The 15756-nt window shown below is 44.6% G+C and overlaps 1 protein-coding gene across 1 annotated transcript in view; it reads left to right on the top strand.

Moving 5' to 3' along the window:
• plb1 (phospholipase B1) overlaps positions 1 to 15756 on the top strand; it is a 141697-nt gene that overhangs the window by 101711 nt on the left and 24230 nt on the right. The window contains exons 41-47 of the mRNA XM_052025451.1: positions 912 to 972; positions 1924 to 1982; positions 2887 to 2954; positions 3141 to 3184; positions 6202 to 6301; positions 10874 to 10925; positions 14892 to 14972. Of these exons, the coding sequence (XP_051881411.1) occupies positions 912 to 972; positions 1924 to 1982; positions 2887 to 2954; positions 3141 to 3184; positions 6202 to 6301; positions 10874 to 10925; positions 14892 to 14972 (465 nt within the window). The remainder of the gene's footprint in view (positions 1 to 911; positions 973 to 1923; positions 1983 to 2886; positions 2955 to 3140; positions 3185 to 6201; positions 6302 to 10873; positions 10926 to 14891; positions 14973 to 15756) is intronic.

Genomic DNA, 15756 nt, shown 5'->3' with positions numbered 1-15756 from the left:
TGACCAGCTCTTTTGTTGACATTGAGGGCAGGGTTGTTGTCATGACACCATGCCACTAAGCTCTCTAGCTCCTTCCTGTACTCCAACTCATCGCTGTTTGAGATACGACCTACAATGGTGGTATCATCTGCAAACTTGTAGATGGAGTTAGAGCAGAATCTGGCCACACAGACATGAGTGTATAGGGTGTAGAGTAGAGGGCTGAGGACGCAGTCTTGTGGGGCATCAGTGATCTATCAGTGTGGTAAAGACAGCATGTAAAAATGGTGGATAAACTAAAGGCGCTGAAGCAACTTGACGACGGAAGAGAAAAAAGATTTCTATTTCCAAAGCCCCTTTCACACACTCATGGATTCCAGAGCACTACACAGCTAATGCGATGTAGCAATCACTCATAATAACGTAGATGTGCATCAGCCAATTGTAAGGTCCCACAACCAACAATTTCACAATAAAACCAATTTTCCCCTCATCGTAATAGATAATCTAAATTCTGAAATGCAATGAACACAATGTACGTATTTCATATTTTGTTTCAAAAATATGTTTAATTTGCCAACAATTCTGAATCATCTCTCACTAAAAGCCTCACCTGTGGCTCTATATCAAGTGCATGCTTAAATTTCATGTTATAACCATGTGATAGTTACTGTATTACTCCCTGGTCACCCATTCACAGAATTCTGTTTCTGTCAGTGCTATGATGGTCTTTGTCATAAAGATAGAAACACCACAGAGGTGATCTGTTATTGTGGAGTTGTGAGTTACACCAAGATATATGCTTCAGAGGTGTTGATTTTGACCAGGGATTGATGCGGTTTATCAGGTCTGGTACATGGGTACAGTAGAAGTCCCCAAATTACTGGGCATTTCATTAAGAGTTGCCAACTTAGCGATACATTCTCTTTCAGAATTGGGGGAGTGACCTCGCCTGTGAGGAAAACCTACCGTCGGAAACAGTACCAACATCGGGTCAGTGAAGCCAATTTAATGAACTATTTGCAACAATTTTAGACCCTTTTTTTTATATTGGATTTGATGTTAATGCAAAGCTACTCGTTCAAAGTACAGCTTCTCTTGGGACCGATTAGGCTAGTGTTATAGAGTCACAGAGCTATATAGCTCTAAAACAGGCCCTTCGGCCCAACTTATCCATGCTGACCAAGTTGCCTAACTGAACCAGTCCTATTTGCCTGTGTTTGGCCCATTTCCCTCTAAACCTTTCCTATCCATGTATCTTTCCAAATGTATTTTAAACATTGTAATTGTACCTGCCTCTACAGCTTCCTCTGGCAGCTCGTTCCACATACCCACCACCCTCTGCGTGAAAAAGTTGCCCCACAGGTTCCCTTTAAATCTTTGCCCTATCAGCTTCAAGCTATGCCCTTTAGTTTTAGACTCCCCTACTCCGGGATGAAAGACTGTGAATATTCCCCTTATCTATGGCCCTCGTGACTTTATATACTAATTTGGGGATCACAACTTTTCAGGAGTTATCAGAAAGGAATATTCAACCTGCATGGTTTATATTATCAGACACCAGTTACCAGGGAGCTAGTACAGACTGGAATCTAATCGAGTGGTTCAGGGGGTTTATAGATAGAATAATGGATACCTGGGTGTGATTACAGATTGGAATCTAATCTAGGGGTTCGGGGGGTTTATAGATAGAATAATGGACACCTGAGGGTGATTACAGACTGGAATCTAATTGAGAAACTCGGTTTGGATGCTGGACATCTTGTTTGTTTGAACACTGACAGTATGAATGTGGAGTCTGAAGTGTTAAAATCATTCTTGCCTCTGCTCTGCTCCAGTGTGTATCAGCGTTGTCCCTGACAGGCTCTCCCCACTGCTGTTGGATTCTTTTGCTTATTGTCATCCATCCTTTCACTAATTTCTGCCCCTTTATATTTTCTGCAGTTCACAGAGTTCGGCCTGCTGATGTTAAAGTCGTAGGAGCACTGGGGGACTCAATAACCGTAAGTATAAATTTTGCAAGATCGAGTAAATAGGCTGAGCAGAATCACAGGCTGACATGGAAGAAACAAGAGTGGCCCAAGGTGAAATCAGTTTTCTCTGAACAAGGAGCTTTTTGTTTCGTGGGCATTGCTGGCTGGCCCAGCAGTTGTTGCCCAGTCCTGACTACATTTGATGAGGTGTTGGTGGTAGCTGAGTGTTTAGCAAGCCCATTTCAAAGGGCAGTTAAAATTGGAGTCAAAAAGCTTTCGTAAATGAGAGGATTGTTTCAGGCAATGCAGTATTTTCATAAGACTACTTTTACTATTCCAGGTTTATTCAATTAGTAGTCCAGGTGCCAGGGTGGGTTTGAACTTGTGTTGGGACCATTAGAGTTGTTTCCATATTTCCTTACAACATAGAAAGAAGCCATTTGGCCCACTGAGTCTATGCCAGCTCACAGAGCAATCATATTCCCCCCCTAATTTTCCCTGGAACCCATTCTCCCACATTCCCAGCAATTCTACCAACCACCTACACTCAGGACAATGGAGAGTGACCCTGTACCCTTCCCCATTTTGTCATCCACCCCCAAAACACAACTGAAACGAGTTTTAGCAGCCAAAACTCAATACAATATCCCCATAAGTGTAGTCCCAGTGCATGTAGCTCATAGTTCTTTGATGAATTTTCAAAGCCACATTTCTAGAAGAGTTGATGGAGGGGAAGTTACCCTACTCCAAATAACCTACAATCTTTGTCAGGCATATTTTTAAAATCTTACACAATCCCATCGTACATGCATCATTACTGCAACAGATACCTGGTCGATTGAACAGGACATCACCTATGGTCTGAAGGGTTAGCTTCAACATGGGCACGTGGCCAAACTTGTTGTAAAAGTCTTATTTTACCTTTTGTATTTAGGTTGGATTCGGAGCGCAGGCAAAGAATTTGTTTCAATTGCGAACTCAGTATCAAGGTGTTTCATGGAGGTAAGCATTTGGTGAGGATTTGTTAATGCAAATAAAACGTGGGCCTTGCTAGGAAAGCAACAGAACAACGTGGCCTCTCAAATAATCGGAAACAAGCTTAATTAAACCAACATCTTCAGATGAGCCTGTTGACTGACACTCTGGTCCACAAAGCCAACAACTTATTTCTCTATTTTGTATTTACAGCATTGGTGGGGACAAAACACTTGAGGCTGTGACTACTCTTCCCAGTAAGTCTTGAGTTCCAACCTGCCTCTAGAATTGCTCTTCTCCTGTCCTGCTACTTATTGGAGACACAAGAGACTGCAGATGCTGGAATCTGGAGCAACGCACAAAAAGCTGGAGGAACTCAGCGGGTCGAGCAGCATCGAAAGGAGGAAATAGACCGTCAATGTTTTGGGTTGAGACCCTTCATCTGACCCGAAACGTCGACTGTACATTTCCTTCCATTAATGCTGCCCGACTCACTGAGTTCCTCCAGTTTTTTTGTGTGCTGCTACTTATTGGGCTGGTCAAATCTTCATGGGACACACAATGTCCCAGGAGTTGAACTCAGGCCAGGTTTGAGTGGTGGATAGGTTGTGGGAGCACACAGGTAGCCTAAGTAGTGAAGCACTTTATAGGCATTTTAATACAGAGCAGTCAGTTGGATCATTGGATGTAAGCCGTGATCTGACCCACAATCACACTGAGTTGAAACGACACTCATACTGAAAATGGAGACATCTATTGGTATCCCTGAGGACAATTTCTGTATTTAACTAGCACCTTGAAGAATAGTAATAGATTTTTTCTTATTTATTTGTTCGTGGGATGTGACAAGGCTGACAATCTCAACCTGTTCCTAAACTGAAGAAAGCAGTTCAGAGCCAACCACATTGCTGAGCCATTGCAGGAATGGTCACTAGAGTCATAGAGTTATACAGCACGGAAACAGGCCCTTCAGCCCAACTCGTCCATGCTGACCAAGTTGCCTAACTGAGCTATTCCCATTTGCCTGCATTTGGCCTATATCCCTCTAAACCTTTCCTATCCACGTATCTGTCCTGGTGTCTTTTAAATATCATAATTATACCCACCTCTACCACTTTCTCTGGCACCTCGTTCCATACACCCACCATTCTCCATGTGAAAAAGTTGCCACTGAAGTCCCTTTAAATCTTTCCCCTCTCACCTTAAACCTATACCCTCTAGTTTTGGATTCCCTGACCCTGGGGAAACATTACAGAAAAAGGCATCTGAAACTAGGCTATATGGGGGATTATTGGAGAGGTGACTAACACCTTGGTCACTGTAGATTTTAAAGAACAAATGGCAGAGAGATTTAGAGAGGAAACTCTAGAATTCAGGGAGTTGGGATAAGAAGGGATGACAAACATTGGGGAGGTGAACGAAAATCTGGAATGTGGAAGAGGCCAAAATTGAAGGTTGTGGGTTTTCAACCCAAAACGTCAACAATTCCTTCCCTCCCACAGGTGCTGCCCGACCCATTGAGTTCCTCCAGCAGATTGTTTGTTGCTCCAGATTCCAGCATCTGCGGTCTCTTGTGTCTCCAGAATTGAAGAGATGGGCGGGAATTTCTGAGGGTTATACTGTTGGTCACAGGGTGAGGGCCAGGAGGAATTTCCAAGCTAGGATGTGAATTTTGAGATCAAGCCATTGCCACTGAGGGTCTGACGGCAAACAGGACATGGTGAGAATTAAGTCATAGAGTTATACAGCACAGAAACAGGCCCTTCAGCCCACCATGTCCATGCTGAAAGGAAGCAGAAATTTATCTGAGCTCCGTAATGGAGGATGATGAGGGTGGGTGGACAGCCAGGAGAACGCTGTCAAGTCCAAAGGTAGGACTGAGCATAATTGATTCGTGGTTGTGGTCATCTCAGGGGCACTCTTTCCTGAGACAAAAGGTTATGGGTTCCTGCTCCAGAGGCTCAGCCACTCAACCTGGACTAGCGTTGCAGTGCATCACCAAGGGAGAGCTGTGCTGTTGGAGATGTTGTCTTGGTAGCGGTAATTGGCAATTGGTTTATTATTATCACATGTACTGAGGATAGGAAAGGTTCAGAGGGATATGGGTCAAATACTGGCAAATGGGACTAGCTTGAGTGGGCGCCTTGGTCGGCATGGACCAGTTGGGCCGAAGGGCCTTTTTCTGTGTTGTATGACTATGATTCTAAACAGTGAAAAGCTCTTGTTTTTAAGATAAGATTTCTTTATTAGTCACATGTACATCGAAACACACAGTGAAATACATTTTTTGTGTAGAGTGTTCTGGGGGCAGCCCGCAAGTGTCGGCACACTTCCGGCGCCAACATAGCACGCCCACAACTTCCTAACCCGTACATCTTTGGAATGTGGGAGGAAACCGGAGCACCCAGAGGAAACCCACGCAGACACGGGGAGAACGTACAAACTCCTTACAGACAGTGGCCGGAATTGAACCCAGGTCGCTGGCGCTGTAATAGCATTACGCTAACCGCTACACTACCGTGCCTGCCCTTTAACACAACAATACATCAGTACATCGAAGTAGTAAAAAGGAAAACGGAATGCAGAATATAGTGTTACAGGTACAGAGGAAATGCAGTGCAGGAAGACAAATAAAGTGCCAGGGCCACAACGAGGTAGGTTGGGAGATCAAGAGTTCATCTTTTAGCATACGAGAGGTCCGTTCAAGCATCTGATAATCGCAGGATAGAAGTTGTCCTTGAGCCTGGTGGTACGTGCTCTCAAGGTTTTGTATCTTCTGCCCAACGGGAGAGGGGAGAAGTGGGAATGACCCGAGTGGAAGGGATCCTTGATTATGTTGGCTGCCTTCCTGAGGCAGCGGGAAGTGTAGGCGGAGGGGAGGCTGGTTTGCGCAATGTCTCATGGAAGTAAAATTTCATGTAAGGACCACTCCAGCTGGTGGACGGGCACTTCCAGATCCTCACTGACTTCTCTATTATCGGAGCTACCCAATCCCTGATCCAGAGAGCCACGCCTCGAGCCTTTTCCAATGCACCCACCCTGCCACAGAACTCGGGTTCCAATGCACAGGCACCCAGAGCAGGTGTGCTCATGCCAATAGGAGTCGGATCACCTGAAGCCTTTCCAGATGTGCTAAGGGTCTGCATTCCATGGTGTGTAATGAGTTATAACTCTGAGGCAGTTGCTAAAGCAATCTCTGAAACCCTGGTCTTGTGTAACTGGATTTCGCACTGACCACCCTAATTTCCTGACTTTGTTTATTTTCCTTCCTCAGATATATTGAAGAAGTTTAATCCAAATATCTATGGCTTTGCCTCAGGAATTGGAAAACGGAAAAGCAAATTCAATGTGGCAGTCCCAGACTCAAAGGCCAAGTGAGTAGCCAGCAGGGGATTTTCAACCCACGTTGACTATTAGGTTGGCAATGTGTTCACTGGTCTGATCAAAGGCTGTTGTAGCTGAGGGGGAAATGATTTTAGCTTCGTGTCTCAATTACTCCCTCAGTGTTTGACTGTTATGGTTCAACAACCAGGACAGCTTGAACTAGAGTAAATGTGTAGTAAACCAAAGTGCCAAACTCCTCTTGGAGCGCAGGAGGCCAGAAAACTTCCTTTGAATTTCGAGACTTGGATGTGCACGTTCAAAATCTCCCATCCTGTGAGCTTGGGTTACCAACACTGAGAGAGAGTGTTCCTCAAGGCTTTCGTGACCTCCGCCTTCAAACTGAAACCCCACCATCCATCCTCCTGTCAGTGACCAATCATCCTTCAGCGACTGATGTTTTGGCACAACATCGTTGGCCAAAGGGCCTGTTCCTGTGCTATACTGTTCTGTATTCTATGTTTTAACCAGAAGTCAAATCAGGATAGGACTTGCACAGTAAATGGCAGCACCCTGAGCAGTGTTGTAGAACAGAGGGATCTGGGAGTACAAGTACATAGTTCCCTGAGAGTGGGGTCACATGGAGACAGGGTGGTGAAGAAGGCTTTTGGCACGCTGGCCTTCATCAGTCAGGGCCTTGAGTATAGAAGTTGGGACATTATGTTGCAGTTCTACAAAACGTTGGTGAGGCTGCACTTGGAATATTGTATTCAGTGTTGGTCACCCTGTTATAGGGAAGACACCAGATGGAGGGATCATTAAGATGGAAAGATTGCAAAGAATATTTACGAGAATGTTGCTAGGACTCAAGGGACTGGGTTATAGGGAGAGATTGGGCGGGATAGGACATTATTCCTTGGAGCGTAGGAGTCTGAGGGGTAATCTTATAGAGGTGTAAAAAATCATGAGGGGCATAGATAGGGTGAATGCACAGTCTTTCTCCCAGAGCTGAGGGATCAAAGACTAGAGGGCATAGGTTTAAGGTGAGAGAGGAAAGATTTAATAGGAACCTGAGGCACAAGTTTTTCACGAAGAGGGTGGTGGATATTTGGAATGAGTTGCCAGGTTGAAGCAGGTACTCTAACAACATTTAAAAGACAGTTGGACAGATAGATGGTTAGGAAAGATTTAGAGGGATATGGATCAAACACGGGCAAATGGGAAATGGGCATCTAGGTGGGCATGGACCATTTGGGCTGAAGGGCCTCCTTCCATGCTGCATAACTCTACGTAACAGTCGAAACATCTGTAGATGCTGGAAAACTGAAATAAAAACGGAAAAGGCTGGAAGCACTTAGAAGGTCAGGCCCTTCATCGTTTCAGGTCTGAGACCCTTCATCAGAACTGGGAAAGAGAGAAGTTAAATTAGTTTTAAGTAGCATAAAAGATGGAGGAAAGGAGATGGGTGGAACAAGGAAATGTCTCAGATAGGCTGACAATAGGTGACCTAATGTGATAGAAAAGTGGCAGTTAAAATCAGGTTAATTTTCTTTGAGTAATGTGTGGCTTTGGACATACCCAGCAGGACAGGTGATACAGAAAAAAAGAATATAAGAGAAAAACTGAGCCAAAATGATGGTAGAAATATCCAGTTCTGAAAGTTATCAAAAGCTGGAGAATTCAATATCAAAGTCCTGCAGGCTGCAATGTGCCCAGATGGAAGATGATATATTGGTCCTCATTATAACAAGGCTGGAGGCCACAGACAACAAGGTCAGAGTGGTATGGTGAATTAAACGAATGAACCTCTTGTTCCCAAATAAAGGAACGGTTGAGAGGTACAATAACATAGTGTTTACATTAATGAACTTGGAAACCTAGACTGATGATCAGGTGACGTATGTTTGAACTATACGATGGGAGCCAGAGGTTTTAAGCTTGGATAATTTAATAAAAATCTGGAATTGAAAGAAAGCTAGTAACAGTGGTGATCTGGCTCATTACAGACCTTCAGGAATGGAAATCCGACCTGCTGGTGACTCCTGATCTAAAACATTGTGGTTGATCTCCGAACAGGTCTGGTAGGCCACTCAGAAGCAATTAGCAAAGGCAATAAATGCTGATTTTGCCAGCAAGGTTCATATCCTGTGAATCACTATATTTAAAAGTGGACACCTTCATTTTTGTGCCCATCGTCCCTATTCCCCAAATGTTCAAAGGAAAAGGTAAAAGTGCGGTGAAATTTAACGTGACCCTTCCCATCAGGTTGCCTGGACAGTTTGCATCTCAAACATCTGGCCAGCTCACCATCTTTCATTTGGCAAGCCATCCCACCAGGTTCCCACCAGGCTAGAGAACTCCCTGCCTCAGCATTCACAGAATTTTCCCACTTCCAACCCAACCCAGCAAATCTACTTCCCAGAAAAATGTGAAGCCTTTCATAGAACATAGAACAGTACAGCACAGGAACAGGCCCTTTGGCCCACAATGTTGTGCTGAACTAATTAAACTAGTAATTAAATGCCTAACTAAACTAGTCCTTTCAGCCTACACAATGTTCATATCCCTCCATTCCCTGCACATTCATGTGCCAATCTAAGAGGCTCTTAAATGCATCTATCTTATTTGCCTCCACCAGCATCCCTGGCAGTGTCTTCCAGGCACCCACCACTCTCTGTGTAAAAAAAACCCTGTAGTATTAGACATTTCAACCCTGGGAAAAAGATACCAGCTGTTTACTCTATCTATGCTTCTCATAATCTTATAAACTTCTATCAGGTCTCCCCTCAGCCTCTGTCGCTCCAGAGAAAACAACCCAGGTTTGTCCAACCTCTCCATACAGCACGTGCTCTCTAATCCAGGCAGCATCTTGGTGAACCTCTTCTGCACCCTCTCAAAAGCCTCCACATCCTTCCTATAATGGACCGACCAGAATTTAATGCAATACTCCAGATGCAGCATAACTGCAAGGTAGTGTAGCGGTTAGCATAACGCTACTACAGCGCCAGTGACCCTGGTTCAATTCCGGCCATTGTCTGTAAGGAGTTTGTATGTTCTCCCTGTGACTGCGTGGGTTTCCTCCGGGTGCTCCAGTTTCCTCCCACTTTCCAAAGACGTACGGGTTAGGAAGTTGTGGGCACGCTATGTTGGTGCCAGAAGTGTGGTGACCCTTGCAGGCTGCCCCCAGAACACTCTACGCAAAAGGTGCATTTCCCTGTGTGTTTCGATGTACATGTGACGAATAAAGGTATCTTATCTTTTATAAAGCTGCAACATAACTTCCCAACTCTTGAACTCAATGCTTCGACTAAGAAAGACAAGCGTGCCATATGCCTTCTTTACCACCCTATCAGCCTGCGCAGCCCCTTTCAGGGAGCTATGGACTTGTACCCCAAGATCCCTCTGTCCATCAACAGAGGGTCTTGTCATTAACAGTACACTATCCCTTTACATTTGATCTCTTTCATTGGGCTTCTGCTGAAGCTGGTCTGGGAATGCAAAGGAAATGTGACGGATTTCAGCCCAGATGTTTGCAGTGGGTGAACCATCAGCCTGACAGACTCAAATGTTGGCCAAGAACATAATGGTAACAACCTCCATTTGCACAGCTGCTTTAACATTGCAAAAGAGTCGAAGGTGCTCCATGGGTCCATTGTCAAGCAAAAAAATTGAAACCAAGCCTTTTAAGGAGGTATTAGTGTCATTGAGAGAGACAGCACAGAAACAGGCCCTTCATCCCACTAGTCTGCATCCATTTTTACACTAATCCTACACTAATCCATTTTATTCTCATCAACTTCCCCGAAATTCTACACACTGGGGCAATTAACCCACCCATGTGAGCACATTTAGGATGTGAGAGGAAACCTGAGCAAACCCACATGCTCACAAGGAGAACTTGCAAGCTCTGCACAGACGGCATCGGGAGTTCTGGACTGAACCTGAGTCAGTGGAGCTGTGAGGCAGCAGCTTTCACTAGCTGCATTGCTGTGGCACCCTGGATCATATCAGCTGATCAAAATGGAGAGGTTTCAGGGAGCATCTTGAAAGAGAAGAGCAGCAGAGGTTTAGAGCTGGGATTACAGCTTGTCAGCTCTAAAGGTATAGCGACTAAAATTGGGGATTGTCAAGAGGCTGGAATAAGAGAAACAAAGATATCTTGGGAGGTTATAGGGCAGGAGGAGATTACACAGTTATGGAGGGATGAGGAACATGAGGGACTTAAAAATGAAAAAGGTGGACAGAAGCATGGTGGTTAAATATGGAAATACGATTGTTAAATTATTGGAGAAGCAGCCAGAGATCAAGACCACTGATGTACAAATCCTTGCAGGGCAGCTGGGAAATTTCAATTCAAGTAATTAATTGAACCTAGAATAAAACTATCATCATCGATAGTGACCATGAAGCAACTGGATTTTCTCCAAGCCTATCTGGTTCACTAAGGAAAGGGATTTTGCCTTTCTTACTTGGTCTGACCGATAAGTGACTCCAAAACCATTAATGCAAAGGCTCTTAGCTACCTCCTAAATTTAGGGGTTTTCACACTCAGTGCTTGAATAAATGAAAATGTGGTTTATATTTGTAATTTAGAAGACTGTGTTTCCTCTGTTTTTTTTCCGCAGGGATATGGCAGAACAGGCCGGTAGTCTGATCCAGCTGATGAAGAAGAGTTCAGTAAGTCTCAACAAGTTGTGGCGCTGTTGCATTGGTGTTGCTGCTGTTCAGTGCTACCACCTAGAGGGCTGCAGTGAAACTGACTGACCATAACACCCCCGGCAGTGCTGACTCCGGGAATGTTGGAGATGGGATGTAAAATAGAGATGGCAATCACAGTGAACCCCCATTGACCAACTGCGAATTTCTAAACCTTAACTAACTTGATGTCTTTGTTCTGAGTTCCAATATACTTCTACCTCCTTGCTTTTGCCTTTATATGCAAAACTTAGAGGCCCATATTCTTTTCTTTTAAATTTCTTCCTCAATCCACCTTCAATGTTCTGTGTAGAAATACACTGATCTCCCTGATCACAGTTGGGAATGGTACCCACCGTAGTCTCTCATCATGTTTGAGCTCACCCTTGAGAGAAGATACTTAGTCACTGTCTGTCCCAACAGGTCTGTGTGACACGAGTGTTCACTCCATTAAGAACATTGGAAACTGAAGCAGGAGTGGGCCATTCGGCCCCTCACGCTTGCTCTGTCATTCAATAAGATCATGTCTTATCCTTTACCTCAGCGTCCCTTTGCTGCACTAACCCCATATCCCTTAATATCCAAAAATCTATTTATCTCTCTTGAATATACTCGGCGACTAAACCTCCACAGCATTTCTGGGGCAGAGGCTTCCAAAGATTCACCCTCTGGGTGGTGAAATTTCTCGTCTCTATCCTGAACGGCCAACCCCTTACTGAGAGACTGTGGTGCTTGGTCTGGAGAACCCCCCCCCCCCCCAGGGGAAACATCATCCCTGCATCTCCCCTGTCAAGCCCCGGTAAGGACTGTGTACGTTTCAATGAGATCACCTCTCATTCTTCTAAAGTGTAGTAAACATAGGAAGCAGGAGAAGCAGTAGGCCATTCGCCCCTTCGAGCCTGCTGCACTCTGCAATATCATCAAGGCTGATCATCTAAGTTCAGTGTCCTGTTCCAGCTTTCTCCCCAAAACCCTCTAGCCCAAGAACAATATCTAACTTCTTCTTGAATATATTTAATGGTTTGTCTTCAACTGGTGGAGAATTCCATAGACTCAATCTTCATAGGCTTCCCCTTATCCTTAGACTGTGACCCCCCCCCCCCAACCCCCCTTCCCCCCCGGCCTGACCATCCTTTCTGCATCTAATCTGTCCAGTCCTGTTGTACATTTCAATAAGATCCCCCCCTCATTCTTCTAATATAAACCTAATTGACCAATTTCTTTCCATACATAGATCCTGCCATCCCAAGAATCAGTCTGATGGACATTTGGTGCACTCCCTCCACAGCAAGAATATTCTTCCTCAGATAAAGAAACTAAAACTGCACACAATGCTTAAGGTGGGGTCTCACCAAGACCCTGTACAATTGCAGTAAGACCCCCCCCTGCCCTTACACTTGAACCCTCTTGTACCATTTGCCTTCTTAACCACTGGCTGTACCTGCATGCTTACTGTAATGACTGGTGCACAAGGGCACCAGGTCTTGTTTCACCCTCCCCACCCCCTCCCTCCATCCTAATCTATCGCCATTCAGATAATAATCTGGCTTCCAGTTATTGCCACCAAATTGGGTAGCCTCATATATTTATCCATGTTCTCCAGCAGTTACTAACTCCCTTGTTCACTGCGGAGCCTCTCTGCAACCTCCACAGAGCCCACACTCTTCACTCAGCTTTGTGTCATCCACAGACACTTAATTCCCTCATCATGAATAGTTGGGATCACAGCACTGATCCCAGGTGGAACCCCACTGGCCTGCTTGCCAGAAGAATACCTGTTTATTCTTGTTCATTGTTCCTTGTCAGCCAACAGTTCTCGATCCATAGGTTGAGCGAGCTGGGGCTTTTCTCTTTGGGGAGAAGGAGGATGAGAGGTGATTTGATAGAGGTGTACAAGACAATAAGAGGCATAGATCAAGTGGTCAGTCAGAGACTTTTTCCCAGGGCATCAATGGCTAACACGAGAGGACATCATTTTAAGGTGATTGGAGGAAGGTATAAGGGGGCTGTCAGGGGTAAGTTCTTTACACAGAGAGTGGTGGGTGCGTGGAACGCACTGCCCGCTGAGGTTGTGGGGGCAGATACATTAGGGACATTTAAGAGACTCTTAGATAGACACATGAATGATAGAGAAATGGAGGGCTATGTGGGAGGGAAGGGTTAGATAGATATTAGAGCAGGATAAAATGTCGGCACAACATTGTGGGCCGAAGGGCCTGTACTCTGCTGTAGTGTTCCATGTTCTATGTTCAACACTTTACCCTCCCATGTGTTTGAATTTTGCTCACTAATGTCTTACATGGGAACTTATTTTACATTTTCTGAAAGTCCAAATACACGACATCCACTGGTTCTCCATCATCTATTCTTGCTGTTACATCCACAAAAAAACTCCAGTGTAGTTGTCAAGCATGATTTCCCTTTCACAAACCCGTGTTGACTTTGTCCAAACCTGTCGCTGGTTTCCAAATGCTCTGCTACAACATTTTCAATAATTGACTCTGGTGTTTCCCCACCACTGATGTCAGGCTAACTGGTCCATAATTCCCTGTTTTCCCTCTACCTCCTTTTTTTAAAATATTGGGGTTACATTAGATACCCTCCAATCTGTTGGAACTGTTCCAGAGCCTAAAGAAAGTTGGAAAATGACCACCAATGCATCAACTATTGCTCGGGCTACTTCCTCCAGTGTTCTGAGATGCAGACCACTGGGTCCTGGGGATTTATTGGTCTTTAAACCCTTTAGTTTCCCTTGCACCATTTCCCTACTAATACTGATTTTATTAGACCCTGTGTTCCCCAAGATTCCTCAGAGGTTATTTGTACCTTCCTTTGCGAACCAAAGTATGAATTTAATTGGTCTGCAATTGCTTTGTGCTGGAGGATGCAGGGTTTTGACCTGAAATGTCACCAATTCATCCACACACAGCCCTCCCCACAGAAGCTGCTCAACCCACTGAGTTACTCCAGCAGATGGTTTGTTGCTCTAGGTTCCAGCAACTGCAGTCTCTTCTGTGTCTGCAATTCCTTTCTTCCCATTATAAATTCCTCATTTCTGACTGTAAAGGACCCGCATTTATCTTCTCTAATCTTCACCTAGCTAATAGAAGCTTTTGCAGTCAGTTCTCATGTTCTCTGGCACATCCTGCTTAATCTCTCTTTGTAGGACAATCCCCTCCTTCCAGGAGTAATTCTGATCAATCTTTGTACACTCAATCTATCATAAGTACATCCCTAGGCAGGGATACCCGATCCATACACAATATTCCAGGTGCAACCTCATCGGGGTCCTATACATTTGGGTGGATATGTCTGTTTTTGTACAGGAGTAGGCCACTCGGCCCCTCAAACCTACCTCAGTATGATCATGGCTGATCTGCCCCAGGCCTCTTCTCTTCTGTTCCAATTCCTCATAGCCTTCAGTTCCATGATCTTTCAAAATGTTATCTACCTCCTCTTTGAATACCCCCAATGAACCAGCCCCCACAACCCTCCGAGATAGGGGATTCCAGAGATTCACCACTCTCTGCAAGAAATTGTTCCTAGTTCAAACTTAACTCAACCATTTGCTCTCCAAATTGCTTGCACTTAAGCATAGAGTGATTCGTGTACTAGATCCTTCTGAACGCCAATACCTTTCAACGCTCTTGTGGAAGTTATTACTGAACACATTTCTGGATCACCTTTGAAGTGCAGACATTACGTGATGGCTGGGTTGATCTTGGCACATCCTCACTCCCCCTATAATCCCTTCCCAATGAATTGGTCAGCAGAAGTCACAGAGGAGGCTGGCACACCGATCTTGTTAGTAAGAAGTTATCTTTCTCAGGGGAAGATTTGGATAAAATGGCACCCTGTTCCCTGTTGAGCAAAGATAAGAAGCCCAGAAGTGTTACTTTAAAAGTAAGAAAGAAATGGTGAATAAAAACTATTTTTTTCCCCATGTAGAAAATTAATTTCGAAAAGGACTGGAAAGTGATCACTCTCTTCATCGGAGCCAATGACCTGTGTGATTACTGCATGAATAAGGTGAAACCTTTTATTGGTTTTCATTCCCTTTGATATAATCTATTCTTTTTCATATTTTAAAAACATCTGTGAGCCTGGAGACTCTCATTCAATAAGTGAATTGGGTTTTTGGATTCCTGCCAGCAATCCTGCCTCTGGTCCAGTGACTGGGTTGATGTTCAATTGGGAGGGGGGGTGTGGTCACTGATGTTTGAACAGGGTGGTTCAAAGTCAGGTTTATTGTCATCTGCACAAGTACATGTCTGCACAGGTGCAATGAAAAACTTACTTGTAACAACATCACAGGAATAATATAAGCAGCATTCTCAAGAAAAATATAAATTAAACACAATTTTTGCAAGAAAGGACACAATTAGACCCAAAAAAAGTCCGTTTTAGTGCAAAGTGATCAACGTGGTCATAATGTTGCTAAACTGTAGTGATTGGGGTTGTGCCGGTTGGTTCACTGTCTTCTGAGTCATGAAGTCGTAGAGATTCACAGCACAGAAACAGGCCCTTTGGCCCATCATGTCCATGCCCTCTCTGGTACCTATCCACACTAACCCCGTTTAGCCACATTAGGTCCATAGCCTTGGTGACTCAAATACTTGTCTGGATGTCCCTTTAAGGTCATGAGAGTATCTGCCTCCACCTCCTCTTCAGGCAGCACATTTCCAGACTCCAACCACTCTCTGTGTGGAAAATATTCGCCCTCAGATCCCCTCTAAAGCTCTGATCTCTCCTACCTCTGTCCTCTGGGCTTAGACACCCCTACCATGGGGAAACAATCAGAAAATTTGGATTC

The sequence above is a fragment of the Pristis pectinata genome, chromosome 10 (assembly GCF_009764475.1).
Source record: "Pristis pectinata isolate sPriPec2 chromosome 10, sPriPec2.1.pri, whole genome shotgun sequence".
NCBI lineage: Eukaryota > Metazoa > Chordata > Chondrichthyes > Rhinopristiformes > Pristidae > Pristis > Pristis pectinata.
This window is presented reverse-complemented; position numbering and strand designations above follow the sequence as displayed.